Here is a 23,718-nt window from a genome sequence, read left to right on the forward strand (position 1 = left end):
AGCAATGAAGCTCACAAAAATTTGGGTACTCCCACAACCATTCTATTCCTCCCTCAAACTTTAGAATAAGTAGTGAAAGTTTTTTTTAAATAAATCATTGTTTAACAAATTAGATGCGGGTAAAGACTGAAGAACAGGGGTAAAATAAAGGCAGATCTGGAGTTTATTTCCCACATCATTTGAATTTTGAATGCATCATCATACACAGCCTTTAAAATAGATTGGTCATTTAAAGTGAGATTGGAAATAGATACACCTGAAGGGTAATATTTAGCCAAAACTGAATCTCATTCCCTATACTTTTTTTTAAAAACTCCATTGAAATTTCAAAGCAATAAGCACATTTAGTAAAACTCAAAATATCCTGTGACTTTTCTATTAAATATAGCATTCTAAATCTATGTTTATTGCATTAACAGTGTTACTATATATTTTTTTTAATCATATTTTAATACAAGACCCACATTTCACATTTCTGCACGAGTTCTAAGTTCTATGTACGTTTAGGTTTTTGTTTGAGGCCCCATATGGTAGGCTAATCTGGGAGGGTAGATTGCATGGAATACAAGCACAGATAGCTAACAGGATACAGGATTGGCTTCATAGCAGGAAGCAGAGTATGGTGAAAGGTTGTTTTTCAGACTGGAGGCCAGTGACGTTGGTGTCCATTGTTGCTCGTCACATGATTTGGAAGAAAATATGCAAGGTACTATTACTAAGTCTGCAGGGTGCCGCAAGGCTCGGTGTTGGAACCCCAGTTATTTACACTATATATTAATGATTTAGACGAGGAAATTAAATGTAACATTTCCAAGTTTGCGGATGACACAAAGCTGGGTGCTACGAGGCTGCAGGGCGACTTGGATAGGTTGGGAGAGTCGGCAGATGCATGGCAGATGCAGTATAAAGTGGAGAAGTGTGAGATTATCCACTTCGGTGGCAAGAACAGGAAAGCAAATTATTATCTGAATGGTGCCAGATTAGGAAAGGGGGAGGTGCAACGAGACCTGGGTGTGCTTATACATCAGTCACTGAAAATAAGCATGCAGGTACAGCAGGCAGTGAAGAAAGCTAATGGCATGTTGGCCTTCATTGCGAGTGGATTTGAGTTTATGAGCAAGGAGGTCCTACTGCAGTTTTACAGTGCCCTGGTGAGACCACATCTGGAGTATTGTGTGCAATTTTGGTCTCGAATATGAGGAAGGACATCATTGCTTTAGAGGGAGTGCAGCGTAGGTTCACCAGGTTCATTCACGGGATGGCGGGACAGACAGACAGTGCCCTCCGTAATGTTTGGGACAAAGACCCATCATTTATTTATTTGCCTCTGTACTCCACAATTTGAGATTGGTAATAGGACAAAAAAAATCACATGTGATTGAAGTACACATTGTCATATTTTAATAAAAGCCATTTTTATACATTTTGGTTTCACAATGTAGAAATTACAGCAGAAATTATACATAGTCCCCACATTTCAGGGCACCATAATGTTTGGGACCACTGGCTTCACAGGTGTTTGTAATTGCCTCCTTAATGCAGGTATAAGAGCGCTCTCAGCACCTAGTCTTTCCTCCAGTCTTTCCATCACCTTTGGAAACTTTTATTACTGTTTATCAACACGAGGACCAAAGTTGTGCCAATGAAAGTCAAAGAAGCCATTATGAGACTGAGAACCAAGAATAAATCTGTTGGAGACACCAGCCAAACCTCAGGCTTATCAAAATCAACTGTTTGGAACATCATCAAGAAGAAAGAGGGCACTGGTGAGCTTACTAATCGCAAAGGGACTAGCAAGCCACGGAAGACCTCCACAGCTGATTCTTCTGTCATCAGAAAAATCCCCAAACACCTGTCCGACAGATCAGAAACACTCTTCAGGAGTCAGGTGTGGATTTGTCAATGACCACTGTCCGCAGAAGACTTCATGTATAGAAATAGAGGCTACACTGCAAGATGCAAACCATTGGTTAGCCGCAAAAATAGGATGGCCAGGTTACAGTTTGCCAAGAAATACTTAAAAGAGCAACCACAGTTCTGGAAAAGGTCTTGTGGACAGATGAGATGAAGATTAACTTATATCAGAGTGATGGCAAGAGCAAAGTATGGAGGAGAGAAGGAACTGTCCAAGATCCAAAGCATACCACCTCATCTGTGAAACACGGTGGTGTTGTGGCCTGGGCATGTATGGCTGCTGAAGGAACTGGCTCACTTAACTTCATTGATGATACCACTGCTGATGGTAGTAGCCTAATTAATTCTGAAGTGTATAGACACATCCTATCTGCTCAAGTTCAAACAAATGCCTCAAAGCTCATTGGCCGGTGGTTCATTCTACAGCAAGACAATGATCCTAAACATACTGCTGAAGCAACAAAGGAGTTTTTTAAAGCTAAAAAATGGTCAATTCTTGAGTGGCCAAGTAATCACTCGATCTGAACCCAATTGAGCATGCCTTTTTTATGCTGAAGAGAAAACTGAGGGGGACCAGCCCCCAAAACAAGCATAAGCTAAAGATGACTGCAAAACAGGCCTGGCAGAGCATCACCAGAGAAGACACCCGGCAACTGCTGATGTCCATGAATCACAGACTTCAAGCAGTCATTGCATGCAAAGTATATGCGACAAAATAGTAAACATAATTACTTCCATTTACACAACATTGCTGTGTCCCAAACATCATGGTGCCCTTGAATGGGGGGGGGGGGGGGGGGGGGGGCTATGTATAAACACAGCTGTAATTTCTACATGATGAAACCAAAATGTATAAAAATGGCCTTTATTAAAATCTGACAATGTGCACTTTAAACACGTGATTTTTTCTATTACAAATCTCAAATTGTGGAGTACAGAGGCAAATAAATAAATTATGGGTCTTCGTCCCAAACATTATGGAGGGCACTGTTTGAAGAAAGAATGGGTTGACTGGGCTTGTATTCACTGCAATTTAGAAGGATGAGAGGATATCTTATAGAAACATATAAAATTCTTAAAGGATTTTCCCAGGTTAGATGCAAGAAAATTTTCCCAATGTTGGGAAAGTCCAGAACCAGGGTCCATAGTTTAAGAAAAAGGTGTAGGCCATTTAAGACTAAGATGAGGAAAACCTTTTTCACCCAGACCGTTGTGAATCTGTGGAATTCTCTGCCACAGAAGGCAGTTGAGGCCAATTCACTGAATTTTTTCAAGAGAGTTAGATTAAGCTCTTGGGGCTAAAGGAATTAAGGGATATGGGGAAAAAGCAGGAACGGGATACTGATTTTAGATGATCAGCCACAATCATATTGAATGGCGCCGCTGGCTTGAAAGGCCGAATGGCCTACACCTGCACCTATTTTTCTATGTTTTATGTTTCTAAGTCTACAGATAACACTAAAATAGGAGGCTGTGTGGACAGTGAAGACCATTGCCAAACATTAGTGAAATCTTCTACAAACACAGAACTACTATACAGCAGGCGAGGCAGTATATCTGGAGAACATGGATAGGTGACGTTTTGGGTTGGGACCCTTCTTCAGACTGATTGGGGTGGGAAAGAGGGGCAGGGAAGAAAGCAGGAAGAGAGGAGCAGGACAAAACCTGGCAAGTGATAGGTGGACAGAAAATGCTGGAGTAACAGCAAGCATCTCTGGAGAGAAGGAATGGGTATGTTTTGGTTCGAGACCCTTCACACTGATGTCAGGGGAGTGGGCGGGACAGAGATAGAATGTAGTCGGAGACATGTACGACTGGTGGGAGAACTGGGAAGGGGGAGGGGATGGAGAGAGAGGGAAAGCAAGGGCTATTTGAAGTTAGAGAACTCAATGTTCCTACTGATGGGGTGTAAGCTACCCAAGCAAAATATGAGGTGCTGTACCTCCAATTTGCGCTGGGCCTCACTCTGACAATGGAGGAGGCCCAAGACAGAAAGGCCAGATTGGGAATTGGAGGGAAAGTTAGTGCTGAGCAACCGGGAGATCAGGTGGGTTAAGGCGGACTGAGCGGAGGTGTTCATCGAAACGATCGCCGAGCCTGCGCTTGGTCTCACCGATGTACAGAAGTTGACACCTAGAACAGTAGATGAGGTTGGAGGTGGTGCAAGGGAACCTCTGCCTCACCTGGAAAGACGGAGTCGAGGGGGGACGTAAAGGGACAAGTGTTGCATCTCCTGCAGTTGCAGGGGAAAAGTACCTGGGAAGGGGGTGGTTTGTGTGGGAAGGGACGAGTTGACCAGTGAGTTGCGGAGGGAACTGTCTCTGCGGAAAGCAGAAAGGGGTGGAGATGGGAAGACGTGGCCAGCAGTGGGATCCCGTTGGAGGTGGCGAAAGTGTTGGAGGATTCTATGCTGTATGCAACGGCTGATGGGATGGAAGGTGAGGACAAGGGGGACTCTCCTTGTTGCAAATGGGGGGAGGGGGAGCAAGAGCAGAGCTGCAGGATATCGAGAAGACCCGAATGAGAGCCTCATCTATAATGGAAGAGGGGAACCCCCGTTTCCTAAAGAATGAGGACATCTCCGATGATCTAGAATGGAAAACCTCATTCTGGGCGCAGATGCGGTGTAGACGGAGGAATTGGGAGGAGGGGATAGAGTCTTTACAGAAAGCAGGGTGGGAAGAAGTGTAGCCTAGATAGCGATGGGAATCAGTAGTTTTGTAGCAAATGTCGGCCAATAGTCTGTCTCCTGTGATGGAGCCGGCGAGATCCAGAAACGGTAGGGAGATTTCAGAGATGGTCCAAGTGAATTTGAGCGCAGGATGGAAATTAGGCGTGAAGTTGATTAAGTCCACCCCCTCCCCCATCCCAGTTCTCCTACCAATCTTACTGTCTCCAACTACATTCTATCTCTGTCCCGCCCACTCCCCTGACAGCAGTCTGAAGGGTCTCTAACCGAAACGTCACACATTCCTTCTCTCCAGAGATGCTGCCTGTCCCGCTGAGTTACTCCAGTATTTTGTGTCTACCTTTGATTTAAACCAGCATCTGCAGTTCTTTCCTACACAAGTGATAGGTGGATACAAGCAAGGGGGTTTTGGTTAGGCAGATGGTTGGACAAAGGCCAGAGATTAAAAGACTCAAGGTATGAGATAAGGTTAGAAGAGTTGCAAATTGCAAAGCCAGAAGCAGGAAGGAGGCTGGAACTTTAGTGCTCGGAGTGTGTACAAAATCATGAGAATAGATAGGATGAATGCACATAGACTTCTTCACAGGAGAGGAGAATCAGAAATTGGAGGGCATAGCTCAAAGGTGAGAGGGGAAATTTTAAAAGGGACTCAATAGTTAAATTTGTCATACGGGTGGTGGATATATGGAACAGGCTCCCAGAGAAAGTGGTTGAGTCAGCTGCAATAACTACACATAAAAGACATTTGCAAAAGTACGTGGATCGCTTTAAAGGGATTGGAATAAATTGGACTAGATTAAATGGGCATCTTATTTTGGCGTGAACAAATTGGGCAAATTGGTCTGTTTCCATTCTCCATGAGTTTAATCCAAGCTAATGTTTCCTGTGGATTTGGAGGCAACATTTCAGAGTTCTAGTCAATGACATTACAAAATTAGCAACATTAATAAGAAGAAATAAAAAGATTTCCACTGAACCTGCCTTTGTCTATTTTCTAACCTGTTGGGTGGAGGTCCTGCTCTGAAACGGTTTGGAGGAGAAGGGAAATCCATTTTGGTGGTTGGTATCTCTGGTTCTTTATCAGGATTTCCAGTTCTACCCTGTTGTACCTGAAAAACATTAAGTAGAAACTAGACCAAATGCGGACCCGTTGGGCCCCATCCCCCAAAGCAATATTCCACCACTCACCCATAGCCCCCAACTGCGCACGCGTGGCTGAGGAGTTCCCATTGTGACACCAGAGATCCCCATTGTGACGCAAGTCACGGCAACCCCCCCAAATGCAGCTCGCCATTCCTACCCATATCCCCCTCATCCCCAGCACTCCCTTCCCCCCTCTTCACCCTTTCTCTTCTTTCCCCTCTCCCCTCCCTACGCCCTCTATCACCCTGCTCCCACACTCCTCACCTCCCCCATTCCACTCCCCCTCACCTGCCCTCCTCTCCATCTAGCCCCTACCTCCTCTCCCTCTATCCCCCCTCTCCTCCCCCACTCTCCCTCACCTCCCCCTCCTTCCTCTCCCTCTATCCCCCCCTGCTCCCCCATTCCTCAGCCCCCACAATGAAAATCGCGATTTTTAAAAATTGGGAATTCCCCCCATCCTACCACCCAATGAAACCTCCCCCAATCCAACCCCCCCCCCCCCCTACCCCCACACACTGAAAAAATCGCAATTTATCTTTAAAATAACATAAACACAATGTTAGCTATTAATGAAAACAGAAGAATTTGATTAAAACTGAGTTTTTTTGAAAATCGGGCAGTTATGTAAATGAGATTCGGGATTCCATTGTAACGCTGCAAACGGGCAGGAAAAGAGAGTGGAAAAGTGGTCTGATAAGTGTTTTTTGTAAAGTTTTAAATGTCAATAACGTAATATATAACATCAATCCGAACGAAACTAGTTTCATTTACATCCCAGGACAATGGTGAGTAAGGTGGGTCAAAATTGTAGTGCTATCGTGTGCCGTTTTGGCCGGGTTTTGGCATATCACATCCACGCACGCAGGCACACAAACAAACAAGATGAGAGATTTAGTAATATACTAGACTAAGTGGGACCCGTTGGGTCCCAGCATCACACAGGAGGGCTGGTCATCCAACACAATATTCCACCTCTCCACCAATTCTAATATTGGTGGCCATTTGGTGGGGGGGGGGGGGGGCTTTCTGGAGTGCTAGTATGGATGTTGTGGGATGAAGGGACTGGTTTCCAGAGGGCTAGTATGCAAATTGTGCGCCAAATGGATTCTTGGGCTGGCGCCTCAGTCAATCAAGCCTGTTGTGCTGGCAACTCACTCACTTACGGCTGGTGGGCTGGTAGTTGACTCACGGCTAATCCTTGAAATTCTATTTCAAGCAGGGTATGAGGCCACCAAATTCAAGTGCAGTTTCATACCATTTGAAGTAGGGCGCAATGCCAGTAAAGACAGTGAGTCGTGACCTCTCCCTCCTCCATCTTGCAGAGACTGAGCCACACCCACATTTCCGGGTTTTATAACCCCCCCCCCCCCCCCACCGGAAAAGGTGCGGCTTTCATGGATTGATTGACAGGAGAGAGATTCTCAACATTTTTTTTAAAACTAATAACACTTCTATTTTTCATTGATGGGAAGAATTCTCTGCATCTGCTCAGCGGAGGGGTGAGTAAGATGGCCAAAAATCACAGCCGTAAATGGTAGCGTTTAATCTAAAATCAATATACGGTGCAAACAGGAAGTAAGTGCATTTACAGTAGTGCCTTTAACTTCAAGTCAAAGGCAAGCCACCATTTGCAGTAAGTAGTGCATTTCAACTTCATGCCACCATTTGCAGTAAGTGGTGTCTTTCAACTTCAAGCCACACCCAAGCCACCATTTGCAGTAAGTAGTGCCTTTCAACTTCAAGCCAAAGCAACCAAGCCACCATTTGTAGTAAGTGGTGCCTTTCAACTTCAAGCCAAAGCAACCAAGCCACCATTTGCAGTAAGTAGTGCCTTTCAACTGCAAGCCAAAGCTCCCAAGCCACCATTTGCAGTAATAGTACCTTTCAACTTCATGCCACCATTTGCAGTAAGTAGTGCCTTTCAATTTCAAGACACACCCAAGCCAAGCCAACCAGGGGAGGGGGGGGCGCTTTCTGGAGCGCTAGTATGAACCATTTTAGAACCAATAGACATTTTTTTGCAAGCTTTAAAACCAATAGAGATGCTTTTTGCAAGCTTTAGAACCAATAGACTTTTTTTGCAAGCTTTAGAACCAATAGACATTTTTTGCAAGCTTTAGAACCAATACACATTCTGCAAGCATTTTAGAACCGCAAAGGGCACTTACATTTGAGTAGACATGTGTTCAGTGTTATTCACAGCTCAGTGAAACGTGACCCTGTGCCTTCCACCATCTTGAAGAGACTGTGTGGCACACCACTTCCTGGTTTTATAGTCCCTCCCCCCTGCCGCCAGCGGGGGGCAGCAGAGACAATGGGGAATTTTGTAAAAACATTAATATCTCGGTCATTTTTAATCGACGGGAAAAATCCTCGGCACACATGCGGCGGAGGGGGGCTCCGAGCAAGGTGGCCAAAAATGACGGCCGTCGGTGGCAGCGTTCTCTCGGTAATCGCAGCACAGATGGCCAAAACCGGTCAAGGACAGATTTTTAGTAATATAGATTATTAATTTGCTCCTTTTACCCCATAACCACCCTATCTACTGACGCATAGCCCCCAACTTGCAGTCACATCTAGAGGGGGGGGGGGGGGGCATCCACAGAGAATGAGGGCAGAGAGAGAGAAGGGACAGAGACACAGAGAGGTGGCGGGAAGAGGGAGAGGGGGGTGGCGAGGAGAAGAGAAGAGAGGAGGGTGAGAGGGGGGAGGGGAGGTGGGGAGGAAGGGGGAGAGAGAGGAGGGTGGAGGCGGAGGGGGAGGGGGTGAGGGGGGGGTTTTAGGGAGAGGGGAGGAGGGGGGAGGGGAGGGGAGGGGAGGAGGGGGGAGAGAAAGAGGGGAGAGGGGAGAGAGGGGGGGGGAGGGAGAGGGGGAGAGAGGTGAGATTCAGATTCAAGGGAGGGGTCATTGTCAGTACAGGGAGAGAGAGGGGGGAGAGAGAGGGGGGGAGAGGGGGGGGAGAGAGGTGGGGGTAGAAGGGAGGGTGGAGAAGATTGAGGGGGAAAGGGGTAGGGGTGTGGGAGAGGGGGGGGGGGGTTTAGGGGGGGACGGGGGGGGAGGGGATGGGAGGGGAGGAGGAGGGGAGAGAGAGGAGAGGGGGAGAAAGATAGAGGGGGGGGGAGGAGAGGGGGGGGGAGAGGAGAGGGGGGGGTGAGAGGAGGAGGCGGGGGAGAGGAGAGGGGGGGGGGGAGAGGAGAGGAGAGGGGGGGAGAAGGGGAGGAGAGCGGGGGAGGAGAGGAGGGGAGGGGAGGAGAGGATAGAGGAGGAGAAGAGAGGAGAGGAAAGGAGAGGAGAGGGGATGAGAGGGGAGGAGAGGAGAGGAGAGGGGGGGGGAGAGGGAGGAGGAGGGGGGAGGAGAGGAGAGGGGGGGCAGGGAGGAGGGGGAGAGGAGAGGAGGAGAGAGTGAGGGGGGGGGCTGAGAGGGGGGGGGAGGGAGGAGAGGGGGAGAGGGGGTGGAGAGAGAGAGGGAGGAGAGGGGAGGGGGCAGAGAGGGGAGGAGGGGAGAGGGGGAGGGGGGGAGGAGAGGAGGGAGAGGGAGAGGAGGGGGGGGGAGGTGAGGGGGGGGGGAGAGGGGGGGGGGGGGGGGAGAGGGGGGGGGGGAGGAGAGAGGAGTGCCTTTATTTCAACCCCCAAACCCCCCAAACAACCATTTGCAGGCAGTGCTTTTTTTACTTTAACCATATTTTCATTTTCAAACCACATTAAGGGTACTTACTCACAGTTGTGTGGACATGTGTTCAGTGTTATTCACAGCTCAGAGAAACGTGACCCTCTGCCTTCCTCCAGCTTGCAGACTAATTGAGGCACACCACTTCCTGGTTTTATAGTCCATCCCCCTGCCACCAGCGGGGGCAGCAGAGAGAATGGGGAATTTTGTAAAAATCATTAATATCTCTGTCATTTTTCATCGACAGGAAAAATCCTCGGCACACATGCGGCGGAGGGGGGCTCTGAGCGAGGTGACCAAAAATGACGGCCGTAGGTGGCGGCGTTCTCTCGGAAATCGCAGCACAGATCGCCAAAACCGGTCAAGAACAGACTTTTAGTAATATGAAGATAGATAGATAGATAGATAGATAGATAGATAGATAGATAGATAGATAGATAGATACTAGACCAAGTGAGACCCGTTGGGTCCCTGTCACATGGGAGGCCTGGTCTCCCAACACAACCTGTTCCCCCAACACAATATTCCACCACTCACTCATTCCCCCAACGAGCTGGGCTACAATCCCATTGTGACGTCATAGTTGTAAGCACAGGGAAGACATTTTTCTCAAAGTGGGCTTTTTTAAAAACTTGTAAATATCAATAACTTGTGAAATATAACATCAAATCTGATGGAAAAACTTGACACGAACAACCACGGGGCGAAAGTGAGTAAGGTGGTGCAAACATTTTTGCGTTTTTGTGCACCGTTTTGGCGTAGTTCCTTGAGATCACTCGCATACAGACGTCCAAACAAGACGAGACATTTAGTAATATATAGATAAAAGATAGATAGATAACAATAATGCAAAATTTCAAGTGCATTTCACACTTGTAATAACAGTGTCAACATGATTTCCTAATTATACAAAAAATAAATAACCAAGGACAAAACATTTTTGTAAATACTTCTCATAATTGTCCACTATTTGATTTATGTAGAAAATAATTTATAGACAAAAGTCTCTCCAATACTTACTGTAATTCTGTTTGTTGTGGAGGCAAGAGGCAGAGGTTCAAGACCCATTCTCAGTCGTTTTTGTTTCTCACAGTAAGCTTTCCAGGTTTCTTCATTGAAACCATAATTGAAATAATCAGAAAGATCAGCACCTTAAATAAAGAGAACATAACTGCATGAGAAAACCAAAGCAAAAATAGCACATAATTATCCAATAACTATGTTTCTCCCATTTTCAATGCAGCACAAATACCAAGTGGCCATTGTATTAGAAGACAATCAAATTTTAAAGTGTCACAAGTTTCTTAAAATAATCACTTTTCTGGATGTGATATAATTAAAATATAGTGAATAAAAACCTTGAAATAGCTTTCAAATTAGTGATCACATAAATAGTCAACTGGTGAGAGGGTCATTTGCCAATAGAATTTATTATACCTGGTTTTCTCCAAGGTTTATCTTCAAAAGAATCCAAGTCTATTTCTAATGTTGGGATTCCATTGATGTCACCAGGTGCATCAAGATCAACTCCCTTTCCAGCTTTTGTCCCTGGAAAATAAAAATTCACCACAAGTAGTTAACAAAATAATTTCCAAATCATTTTACTGCAGAAGACAAAAACATTTCAATCTAACTTTAACATTTCTAAAGTTGGATTACTCATTTGGTATGATTGATAAGAGCAAATTTAAAACAATTTATTCAAAGACTGATTTACAGACACACAAGTTAATTGGAAGATAGATTAATCAGAAATTTCAAGTTATTGAATTTCAGAGGATTGGGCCCAATTTCTTACTGCATACCTAAACATTATCTTGCAAAGCATTCATTTTACTTATCAAGAGTGAAAAAATCTATGATTCGTTTCCTTCACAACTAAGAAAGAATAAGCATCCCCATCCAAGGCATTTATTTGCCACATTGAGTTGTGGAAAATAAAAGCAAAACACTGCAGTGAATGTTCACTTCACACCGACTACATTGAGTTCATATGCTAATCACTGGTCAAGAACTGACAACACACAATATTTAATGATATTCCAATGTGAAAGATTCATGTGGTTGGAAAACAGATAAATTATTCAGACCACCGGGTGGCGCTGTCAGTGATGGCAGCCTCGCCAACAGTCGGTCTGTCTTTTCGTCTTTTTTGATAATTTTAGTGTGTTTTAAAAGTGTGTGTTAATGTTCTTTGGTTTTATGTGGGGGTGTGGGAGAGCGGGTCGGGGGAAGATTTTTTTCAATCTCTTTGCCGGAAATGCGATTGTTTTCAGGATCGTATCTCTGGTAGCTCTGCGGCCTAAATTGATGGAGCTGGAGGCCTTGCTCGAAACTGACTTTGAGCCTCACCGCAGGGCCGTGGACTTACTATCGGAGCCTGCAATCCCTTGCCTGGGATCGACGCTCCAAACACGGCCTGCAGATTTCAATATCGAGGAGCTCGCAGTCTCGGGTAGAAACTGATGTTGGGAAGCTCCAAAGTCGCAGAAGGTTCGACTATAACCGACCCGAGGTTCGATCGGCCAGCGCGGGGGAGCTGAAATTCTTACCGAAGCGGGAGCTTGATCACCCCGACGTGGAGGGCTCGACCGCCGGCTAGGGGAGCCAAGATCGTCCAGTCAACGGAAGGCTCAAGGCCCCCGACCGCGGGAGAACAAAGAAAGGAAGAGATTTAACTTTTTTTTCGACTTCCATCATAGTGAGGAATGTGGAGGAGTCACTGTGGTGGATTTTTTTGTTAAAATGTATTTCGTGTATCTTGTCCTTTTTTTTTGGTATGACTGGATGGCAAAACAAATTCCTCGTGAGTTGCAAAACATACTTGGCTAATAAAGTATGATTATCACATCCATCTGCTACGCAACATAATTTTCATAGACCGTCACTAAAAAGACAATGGACAATAGGTGCAAGAGTAGGCCATTCGACCCTTCGAGCCAGCACCACCGCCATTCAATGTGATCATGGCTGAACATCCACAATCAGTACCCCGTTCCTGCCTTCTCCCCATATCCCCTGACTCCGCTCACTTTAAGAGCCCTATCTAGCTCTCTCTTGAAAGTATCCAGAAAACTGGCCTCCACCCCACTCGGAGGCAGAGAATTCCACAGACTCACAACTGTGAGAAAAATTGTTTCCTCATCTCTGTTCTAAATGGCTTACCTATTTTTCTTAAACTGTGGCCCCTGGTTCTCGACTCCCCCAACATCGGGAACATGTTTCCTGCCTCTAGCGTGTCCAAACCCTTAATAATCTTATATGTTTCAAAAAGATATCCTCTCATCCTTCTAAACTCCAGAGTATACAAGCCCAGCCGCTTCATTCTCAGCATATTACAGTCCCGCCATCCCGGGAATTAACCTTGTGAACCTACGATGCACTCCGTCAATAGCAAGAATGTCCTTCCTCAAATGTGGAGACCAAAACTGTACACAATCCTTCAGGTGTGGTCTCACCAGGGCCCTGTACAACTGCAGAAGGCCCCGTTTGCTCCTATGCTCAACTCCTCTTGTTATGAAGGCCAACATGCCATTCGCTTTCTTCACTGCCCGTTGTACCTGCATGCTTACTTTCATTGACTGATGAACAAGGACCCCCAGATCCCGTTGTACTTCCCCTTTTCCGAACTTGATACCATTTAGATAATAATCTTCTTTCCTGTTTTTGCTACGAAAATGGATAACCTCACATTTATCCACATTAAACTGCATCTGCCAAGCATCTGCCCACTCACCCAACCAGTCCAAGTCACCCTGCATTCTCATAGCATCCTCCTCACAGTTCACGATGCCACCCAGCTTTGTGTCATCTGCAAATTTGCTAATGTTACTTTGAATCCCTTCATCTCAATCATTGATATATATTGTAAATAGCTGCGGTCCCAGCACCAAGCCTTGCGGTACCCCACTAGTCACTACCTGCCATTCTGAAAGGGACCCGTTAATCCCTACACTTGGTTTCCTGTCTGCCAACCAATTTTCTATCCATGTCAGCACTCTTCCCCCAATACCATGTGCCCTAATTTTGCCCACTAATCTCCTATGTGTGACTTTATCAAATGCTTTCTGAAAGTCCATGTACACAACATCCACTGTCTCCCCCTTGTCCATTTTTCTAGTTACATCCTCATAAAATTCCAGAAGATTAGTCAAGCATGATTTCCCCTTCGTATATCCATGCTGACTCGGACCGATCCTGTTACTGCTATCCAAATGTGCGGCTATTTCATCTTTTATAATTGACTCCAGCATCTTCCCCACCCGATGTCAGGCTAACTGGTCTATAATTCCATTTTCTCTCTCCTGCCTTTCTTAAAAAGTGGGATAACATTAGCTACCCTCCAATCGACAGGAACGGATCCTGAATCTATAGAACATTGGAAAATAATCACCAATGCATCCACGATTTCTAGAGCCACTTCCTTAAGTACCCTGAGATGCAGACCATCGGGCCCTGGGGATATATCAGCCTTCAGTCCCATCAGTCTACACATCATCATTTCCTGCCTAATGTGGATTTCCTTCAGTTCCTCAGTCACTCCAGATCTTCTGGCCACTAGTACATTAGGAAGATTGTTTGTGTCCTCCTTAGTGAAGACAGATCCAAAGTACCCGTTCAACTCATCTGCCATTTCCTTGTTTCCCATAATAAATTCACCTTTTTCAGTCTTTAAGGGTCCAACTTTGGTCTTAACTAATTGTTTCCTCTTCACACACCTAAAGAAGCTTTTATTATCCTGCTTTATATTCTTGGCTAGCTTACCTTCGTACCTCATCTTTTCTCCCCGTATTGTCTTTTTAGTTAACCATGACGACTACTGTTGGTCTTTAAACATTACCCCATCCTCTGGCTTCCCGCTCATCTTTGCTATGTTGTACAACTCTTTTATTTTTATACCATCCCTGACGTCCCTTGTCAGTCACGGTCGCCCCTTACTCCCCTCGGAATCTTTCTTCCTCTTTGGAATGAACTGATCCTGCACCTTCTGTATTATTCCCAGAAATGCCTGCCATTGTTGTTCCACTGTCATCCCTGCTTGGGTATATTTCCAGTCAACTTTGGCCAGCTCCTCCCTCATGGCTCCATAGTCCCTTTTGTTCAACTGAATACTGACACCTCCGATTACCCTTCTCCCTCTCAAATTGTAGATTAAAACTTACCATATTATGGTCACTACCTCCTAATGGTTCCTTAACCTCAAGTTCCCTTATCAAATCCAGTTCATTACACAACACTAAATCGAGAATTGCCTTCTCACTGGTAGGCTCCAGTGCAAACTGCTCTAAAACTCCATCACGGAGGCACTCCACAAACACCCTTTTTTGGGGTCCAGTACCAACCTGATTTTCCCAGTCCGGAGGTTTTTTCCTGTCATTGTGGACGAGAGATAGATCTATGACGACGACTACTGTTACTGTTCCTAATTATTGCATGAACTACCCATCGAGCATCAAGTTCTCTTTTTCATCAGCCTTCTATAATATTATTTTCTGATTAAAGTACTCTTCCCCCTTTAACCTACTGAAAGAGTCATTCATTGCAAATTCATGATTATTCTGACAAAAACAAATTACTATAAGACTACACTGAAGACTCTACAGAAAATGAAGGTTATTGTTTTACAAATGCTACAAATGAAATCCAAAGAAGCTATGTTTGAATATACACGTTGAACAGCTGAAGTACGTCAACAATAAATTTATAGGCGGAATGTAGGGCATGATTTAATTTCACACCATGGCCACCGGAAAGAAATGAGGATAGGCAATGGAATGTACCTGAGTGGTTAGGAATGAGAAGGGAGGACAATATTTGCCACCCAAATCTAAAGCAGTGACAGGCAGTCAGTTTATGACTTTGTCTTGGACTGAAACAAGCAAATAGATCATGGAAAATTTATCAGATTCTTACCCGATCCATAAAGTCTACCGGAAGACTTGATATTGAGATTTACAGGTGTTACGCCATAGCTTTTAGACAAAAAAAAGTCAAATTAGAACAAATAAATTCATAAGATATGGAACACATTTGTTCATTTAACATTCTATCGCTAATATTTTCTTTGACAAAATTCAGATTCACATTTTATATGAACCATGACATAAATGGATTGTGATAGTTGCACTTTATGAACTTCAATATCGTTTCCACTAAAAGGAACTTGGAGCATTCCTAAACGTATTGCCAAGTAACAAGAGGCAGCGTGCAGAATGTTAGGTTAGAATTCAGGACAAGATGTGCCAGCGAGAATGAAAGACAAGTTTGACAAGGTTTAGGAGTTTTGGAAGACAGGAGATATTGCAATTTTACTCAAAAAGAAATAGGAACCATATGTAACATTCAGGGAGTTGAAACTGGACAAGGTCCTTGAGGGGTTAAAAGGAAACAGGAAAGAACTTATAAGGGACATCAACCGCCTCAACTTCTCCACTCCCCTGTCTCACTCTAACCTCTCCCCCCTGGAAAGTACAGCCATCGCCTCACTCTGCAACAACCTAGACTGGGTTATCAAACCCACCGACAAGGGAGGTGCCGTGGTAGGCTGGCGCACTGATCTCTACAAAACTGAGGCCACACGCCAACTCTCGGACACCTCCTCTTACTTATCCCTGGACCATGACCTCACAGATGAGCACCAGGCCACTATCTCTAGCACCATCACTGACTTCATCAACTCTGGCTCCCTGTCCCCCCGAGCCTCCAACCTCATCATTCCCCAGCCCCACTCAGCCCGATTTTACCTTCTCCTCAAAATCCACAAACCTGACTATCCTGGTAGACCCATTGTCTCTGCCTGTTCGTGCCCTACTGAACTTATTTCCACATACCTCGACTCCATCCCCCTTGGTAAAATCCCTCCTGACTATGTTCAAGACACCTCAGACACTCTCCGTCGTCTACGAGCATGCCGTTCTCTTGGTCCCCATCCCCTCATCTTCACTATGGACGTCCAGTCACTCTACACCTCCATCCCCCACCAGGAGGATCTCAAAGTCCTCCGGTTCTTCCTCGACCAGAGAACCAACCAAACCCCGTCTACAGATACTCTCCTCCGCCTAGTGGAGTTGGTCCTTACTCTTAATAACTTTTCATTTGACTCCTCCCATTACCTCAAAATACAAAGCGAAGCTATGGGCAGGCGCATGGGCCCCAGCTGCGCCTGCCTCTTTGTAGGGTACGTCGAACAATCCTTGTTCGAGATGTATCAGGGCCCCATCCCCGACCTCTACCTCCATTACATCGACGATTGCATTGGTGCTACCTCCTGCACCCACACACAACTCACTGACTTCATCAACTTCACTACTAACTTCCATCCAGCACTCAAATACACCTGGACCATTTCCGACAATTCCCTACCATTTCTTGATCTCACTATGTCCATAGCAGGTGATAGACTTCTGACCGACATCCACTATAAACCTACTGACTCCTATGGCTATCTGGACTACACTTCTTCCCACCCTGCTTCCTGTAAGGACGCCATCCCCTACTCCCAATTCCTCCGTCTACGCCGCATCTGCTCCCAGGATGAGGTGTTCCACACCAGGGTATCGGAAATGTCCTCATTCTTCAGGGAACAGGGGTTCCCCTCCCCAAGGGCCGATGAAATCAATGGATATTGAAGAAAGCAAAGGAGATCACAGGGGCCTTCACAGTACTCTCTTCACAGACAAGAAATCAGATGTCTGCAGAATCGCCAATGTTGTTCCTTTGTTTAAAGGGCAATAGGAGCAATCCAGGAAATCATAGGTTGGAGCAAAACACAAAGTGTTGGACTCAGCAGGTGTAGCAGCATCTGTGAAGGGAATGAATAGGCTACGTTTTGGGTCATGACCCTTCTTCAGAACGAGGATCCAAACCAGAAATTCTATCAATTCCCACCCCTCCCCTCCCTCCAAAAATGCTGTCTGACCCACTGAGTTACTCCAGCACTTTCTCTTTTTCTCAAGATTCCAGTATCTGCAGTTCCTGTTGTTTTCACTGAGAAGTAGTCGAGCCTTGCATCAATTTTAGGCATATTATTGGAGAAGATTCCTGTGGATATGATTTACTCACATTCAGAAAAGCGCCACTTCTTTTTGGGGGCGGGGGGGGGGGGGGGGGGGGGGTCTTTCAAAAAATACGTTGTGTTTTTTTGAGGAGGTGACAAAGTTGATTGATGAGGAGAGGGTCGTCTATATGGACCTTATTCAACTGGGCCCATCATGTCAAACTGATCCAGAAGATTAAGTCACATAAGAACCACAGCATGTTGATAAGTCAGATAAAGCTGGCTGTGTCAAAAAAGACAGAGGGTAGCGACGGACGGGAGGTTTGCAGTGACTAGCGATGTTCCCAAAGATCCCTCATTTGTAATTTATACATTCATATAAATAATATGAATGAAATTGTAGACGGTTTGATTGGAAGGTTTGCAGACAAGCCAAAAAATTGAGTTGTGGATGGTGGGGGGAAGTTTGTCAAAAGTTATTGCAGTTACATTTTGGAAAAGTAACAGCACATAGTTAAATCTGGAGGTGTGTATTTGGAGGTGCCTAGAATGTACTGCTGGGCCAGGTGGAAGAAACCGACACAACTGCAATGGTGTAGAGGCATTTGGACAGACACATGAATAAACAGGGAATAGAGGGATTTGGACCATATTCAGGAGGCTGGGTTTAGTTATATTAGCATCAGGGTCAGCACAGACATGGTGGGTTGAAGGGCCTGTTCCTGTGCTATACTATTTTATGTTCTATCTATGGGAATGTCCCCTCCTTCAACAATTTGACCTTTGTGCACCTCAAAACCCATAGCAATCATATTGATTCTTAACTGTAATGGTCGAGTAGATCTCTACACAACGAGCTGCAACAGGTCCCGATCACAAAAGCAGTTTAAGATGAACATTACCATTTGCCAAATGTGCCCAAATCCTGCCTACAAATTTAAGGAATGGTAATATCTACACCACAATCAGAGCAGCAGAAAAGTACAAAGGTGGCAATGTTGTAGGGAGCGCTCCAACACGGTGTCCAAACTAGACACCGGGCCCATTTAGAAAAAGTAGCTGACTTAATGAGGGAATTTACTATTAAGAATTAATGTGAGACAAAAATATGACAATAGAAGAATTCAAGGAGAAAATCATCAGCACCTCCTTCTCAGGCAAAGTAAATTTAGATAAGCAAGACGTTACAGCTGTCAATGGCATCTTACAAACACATGTTCTGATAATCAATCACAAGAAGGAACGTGAAGAATGAAAGGGACAGAACACAGTGTACATGCAAGTTATGTTTGTCGATCTGTGTTTGGAATACTTCAAAAGATCAAAGAGTTCATTTAAATGAACTGCATTATCCATCTCAAATTACAAATGTATTCACAAATGTAGAGCACGGTAACTTACGCATATTGTGGTGCTCCAGTTTTAATGTCCCCAATGGTGACTTGAACATCATCATCGTCGTCATCACTATCACTGTCACTTTCATCCTCCCCTTCAACTGCAGGATTCTAAAGAATGAGGGAATAATTATATTTTAGAACTAAACAGAACATTTTAGAACTAAAGTCTACATTTTCAGTCAATGTAACCTCAACACTCCTATTGCAATCCTATATTGGAAGCAGGATAAAACCTTGTGTTACACATTCACATCCAAACAATTAATATACAAGGCAAAATAAGTAGGTTAGTAGAGAATAGAAAAAAAATGTGCTGAAGATGGTGATGGATGTTTAAAGCTACAGCATAATATACATTACACTGGGAAAGTTGGGGGGGGGGGCAATGTCAAATGGCTTTTAACCCTGACAAATACAGTGGTACACTTTGGGGAGACAATAGGAGGATATAAACATCAAATGGTATTGATTTAACAGAGGGGGTCTTGGGGTATGAGTGCAGAGACCCATGAAAGTATCAGCAGAGCTTGATAAAGGTTCTAAAGGTATAAGGAATGCCATTATTGGCTGTGGCATTGAATGAAATATCTGGGACATCACCTTACAGCCCGAATAAACATTTGCCAGTCTGAACTTGAAGTATGCAGATCTGACTGCATTGCTATTGAAATTATGTGAATATGTTGGATAGCTGCAGAGGAGATTAACCAGGATATGAAATGGATTGGAGCATTCTGGTTACAAGGAGAGACTCGATAGGAAGATAGGTTTCCTCTGGAGCAAAGCAGCCAACGAGTGACCTAAGAGAGATTCATAAAATAATGAGGGGGATGGTTTGGCTAAGGTAGGGGTGTCAAATACAATAAGGTATCGTTTTAAGGAGATAGATTCAAGATTCAAGAGATTTTATTGTCATGTGTTCCAGATAGGCAATGACATTCTTGCTTTGCTTCAGCACAACAGAATACAGTAGGCATGAATACAGAACAGATCAGTGTGTCCATATGCCATTATATAAATATATACACACATGAATAAAAAAACAGATAAAGTGCAAATAAACAGATAATGGGCTATTAATGTTCAGAGTTTTATATGAGTTGAGTTTAATAGCCTGATGGCTGTGGGGAAGTAGCTATTCCTGAACCTGGACATTGCAGTCTTCAGGCTCCTGTACCGTCTACCTGAAGGTACAAGGGAGGTGAGTGTGTGGCCAGGATGGTGTGGGTCCTTGATGATGGTGCCAGCCTTTTTGAGGCAGCGACTGTGATAGACCCCCTCGATGGAAGGGAGGTCGGAGCCGATGATGGACTGGGCAGTGTTTACTACTTTTTGTAGTCTTTTCCTCTCCAGGGCACACAAGTTGCCGAACCAAGCCACGATGCAACCGGTCAGCATGCTCCCTACTGTGCACCTGTAGAAGTTAGAGAGAGTCCTCCTTGACATACCGACTCTCTGTAATCTTCTCAGGAAGTAGAGGCGCTGATGTGCTTTCTTTATAATTGCACCAGTGTTCTCGAACCAGGAGAGATCTTCAGAGATGTGCACGCCCAGGAATTTGAAGCTCTTGACCCTTTTCACCGTTGATATAAACGGGACTGTGGGTCCCCATCCTACCCCTTCCAAAGTCCACAATCAGTTCCTTGGTTTTGCTAGTGTTGAGGGCCAGGTTATTGTGCTGGCACCATTTGGTCAGTCGGTCGATCTCACTTCTATACTCGTCCCCATCAGTGATAGGGAGGTTGAAAAGGGATCTGAGGGGAAAATGGATTCAACTGGAGTGTGGTTAAAATCTGGAATGCACTGCCATTCGAGATGGTCAAAGCAGATCATTTCATGACATTTAAGAAACATCCAGACAAGTATTTGAATTAACAAGGCATAATTGTCAGCATTAGCTGTGAATTTAATATTTAAATGTTCAGTTTAACTTGGAAATTATTTTTTAAATAGCTTTCATCACAATCCTGTCTGACATTTACATCTGAAAAGTAACTGATTGAAGGTTAAACAAAAATGGAACCTGATGCACCACAAAAAAGTCAGTTAACAGGATGCTTAGCAGCAGCTCTTTTAAAAAGACGTTAATCACATTCATTCTTTATAGAGTGGCACGGTGGCGCAGCAGGATAGATGATGCTTTATAGCGCTAGAGACCTGCTTTCAATTCTGACTGCGGGTGCTGTCTGTACGGAGTTTGAACGTACTACCCGTGACCTGCGTAGGCTTTCTCCGGGAACTCCCATTTCCCCCATACTCCAAAGGTTTACAGGCTTGCAGGTTATTGGTTTGTAAATTGTCCCCAGCATGTGAAGGATAGTGTGCAGGGATCACTCGTAAGCGCGGACTAGGTGAGCCGAAGGGCCTGTTTACGCACGGTATCTCGACACAAAACAACACTCATCTGTCAGTCTTTTCTTCCCCTAAAGTCAGATTTCTTGGTCTAATCAATTCCAATACAATTCACCTCAAAATTGGAATTTAGAAACTTACCATTTTCACCACACCATTCCCTCTAGCTTCTTCCATAGCAGCAGTTGGAGCAGGAGCTTCCATGCTAAAAACATGTTATAGATTAAAAACACAAGTGAAATAACAAATCTAAATAAGTATCAGAATGCAAATATAAAATAAAATTGAAAGTTTTCAAAATAATTCTCAACTGAATGGCCAAATTACATACTTTTCAATGCACGGCTCGAAATTAATGGTTGCCCGGGTGCCAATGGCCACCTAAAGTCTCGTCGGGCAACCTAAAAGCCGTGCCATTTTGCCCGGCTTGGCAAGCACCCGGGACACCTATCGTTCAACTCTGAGCAGGCCCCCCTCTCCATCTCTCTCTCTGCCAATCTCCGTCTCCGCCCGCCATCCATATCCGTGTTCAGGCCGCCGGGACTCTGCTCTCCGCCCGCTCCTCTTCCGCCTTGCGCATGCGTATTGCCACAGCCTGCACATCGTCCCCCTGCACATGCGCATAACCACAGCCAGCACATCATCGGCCGCCCTGCACATACGCACTGACACGGCAACTGGTCGGCGCCAGGCACTTTCTCCCGCCATTGGCATTGTGGGAGATCTGGTCGCCATTGCTGTCCGGTCGCCGCCTCGCTGAGACCGTGAAAACCAACGCAGAATCACTCCCTGCAGCTGGAGTAACTCTTGTTTCTTGGTTTCTTGGTCCTCCAAAAATATTCCAAATTAAATTTAAACTGGAGTGGACCCTCCACCACCAAACTACAAAAAATAACAGCCTATTACACTTTATCTGTTTATATATTGTGTATATATATGGTCTATGGTAAATAGACACACTGAACTTTTATCTCCTGTTCTGTATTATATTTACATATTCTGCTGTGCTGCAGCAAGCATGAATTTCATTGTCTTATCTGGGACACAAGACAATAAAACTCTCTTGACTCTTGACTTGGACTTAAACAAAAAAGGTTTCTTGGGAAAAAAGAACTACCTTAAATTTAGTTGCGTCTGGTTGGGTAACTATGGTAGGGTGAAGACTATTCCATGCTTTAATTGTGCGGGGGAACTCCATTGAGCAGCCAGCATCTCTGAATAGAAGAAATTGGGTGACGTTTCGGGTAGAGACCCTTCTTTAGATTTCCTCTGGTTTTAATGTTTTTAGTTTAATTTAAAGATACAGCGTGGAAACAGGCCCTTCGGCCCATCAAGTCCACGCCGACCACCGATCACCCATGCACTAGTTCTATCTCACACATTAGCGACGCAAGTCAAGAGTGTTTTATTCTCCTTACTTGCAGCAGCACAACAGAATATGGGATTAATAAATTTCTATTGTATAGTATCGTGTGTGTAGGAAGGAACTGCAGATGCTGGTTTAAACTGAAGATAGACACAAAAATATGGAGTAACTCAACAGGTCAGAAAGCATCTCTGGACCAAAGGAAAATATTTCCTTTTGAATGTAGAAGGAAACAAGAGCACCCGGAGAAAACCCATGCGATCAAAGGGAAAAGGAGTAAACTCCATACAAACAGCACCCATATTCAGGTCTCTGACACTTTTAGAGAGCAACTTTATGGCCAATGTACTGCCCCATAATCTTGAACTGAATTAAAACATACAGTAGCTGTAAAGGGGGACATAGCGTCACTTGGAGATTTAAGACTGAAAATGGATAGTTTCTTTTTTTTAGTAACTAAAGTTATCAACGTATAATTTTTTGTGTGTTGGAAAACAAAATATAGTGGCACAGCTGGTGGACTTGCTGCCTCACAAGCCAGAGATCTGTCCTCGGGCACTGTCTGTGTTGAATTTGCACATTCTCCCTGCAAGCGTGTGGGTTTCCTCCTAGATCCCAAAGACGCATTGGCTTTGTAGGTTAACTTGTCTCTGTAAAATTGCCCCTTGATGAAGGAAATAGGCGACATTTCGGGTTTAGACCCTTCTTCAGACTGATGTGAGGGTGGGGGGTGGACGGGAAGAAGAAAGGAAGAGGGGGAGAGTGGGCTGAAGGAGAGCTGGGAAATGGAGGAGAAAGCAGGGACTACCTGAAATTGGAGAAGTCAATGTTCATACCGCTGGGGTGTAAACTGCCCAAGCAAAATGTGAGGTGCTGCTCCTCCAATTTACGGTGGGCCGCACTCTGGCCATGGAAGAGGCCCAGGACAGGAAGGTCAGATTCGGAATGGGAGGGGGGAGTTGAATTGCTGAGCCACCGGAGATCAGGTTGGTTATTGCGAACTGAGTGGAGGTGTTGTGTGAAGCTATCGCCAAGTCTATGCTTGGTCTCACCGAAGTTGATCAGACGCTGAATAATCCAACCACATTTTTGTTTGGAAGTGGAAAGAAATAATAGAAATTGCATTTATCGCAACATGTAAAAAGAGTTGAGATACTGTATATACTGTATTATAATTTTGCTGCATGTCAT

The 23,718-nt window shown here is 44.8% G+C and overlaps 1 protein-coding gene across 14 annotated transcripts in view; it reads right to left on the reverse strand.

Moving 5' to 3' along the window:
- Window positions 1-23,718, reverse strand: part of fip1l1a (FIP1 like 1a (S. cerevisiae)) — a 73,748-nt gene that overhangs the window by 45,482 nt on the left and 4,548 nt on the right. For 9 of the 14 annotated variants that reach the window (XM_055636165.1, XM_055636148.1, XM_055636208.1 and 6 more), the window contains exons 3-8: window positions 21,303-21,366; window positions 18,811-18,917; window positions 15,327-15,385; window positions 10,851-10,961; window positions 10,434-10,564; window positions 5,585-5,712 (exon numbers count right to left, since the gene is read on the reverse strand). In XM_055636165.1, the coding sequence (XP_055492140.1) occupies window positions 5,585-5,712; window positions 10,434-10,564; window positions 10,851-10,961; window positions 15,327-15,385; window positions 18,811-18,917; window positions 21,303-21,366 (600 nt within the window). The remainder of the gene's footprint in view (window positions 1-5,584; window positions 5,713-10,433; window positions 10,565-10,850; window positions 10,962-15,326; window positions 15,386-18,810; window positions 18,918-21,302; window positions 21,367-23,718) is intronic. The other 5 variants (XM_055636213.1, XM_055636198.1, XM_055636246.1 and 2 more) reach the window with 1 other exon arrangement.

Source organism: Leucoraja erinacea, chromosome 1, assembly GCF_028641065.1.
Source record: "Leucoraja erinacea ecotype New England chromosome 1, Leri_hhj_1, whole genome shotgun sequence".
NCBI classification, from domain to species: Eukaryota; Metazoa; Chordata; class Chondrichthyes; order Rajiformes; family Rajidae; genus Leucoraja; species Leucoraja erinaceus.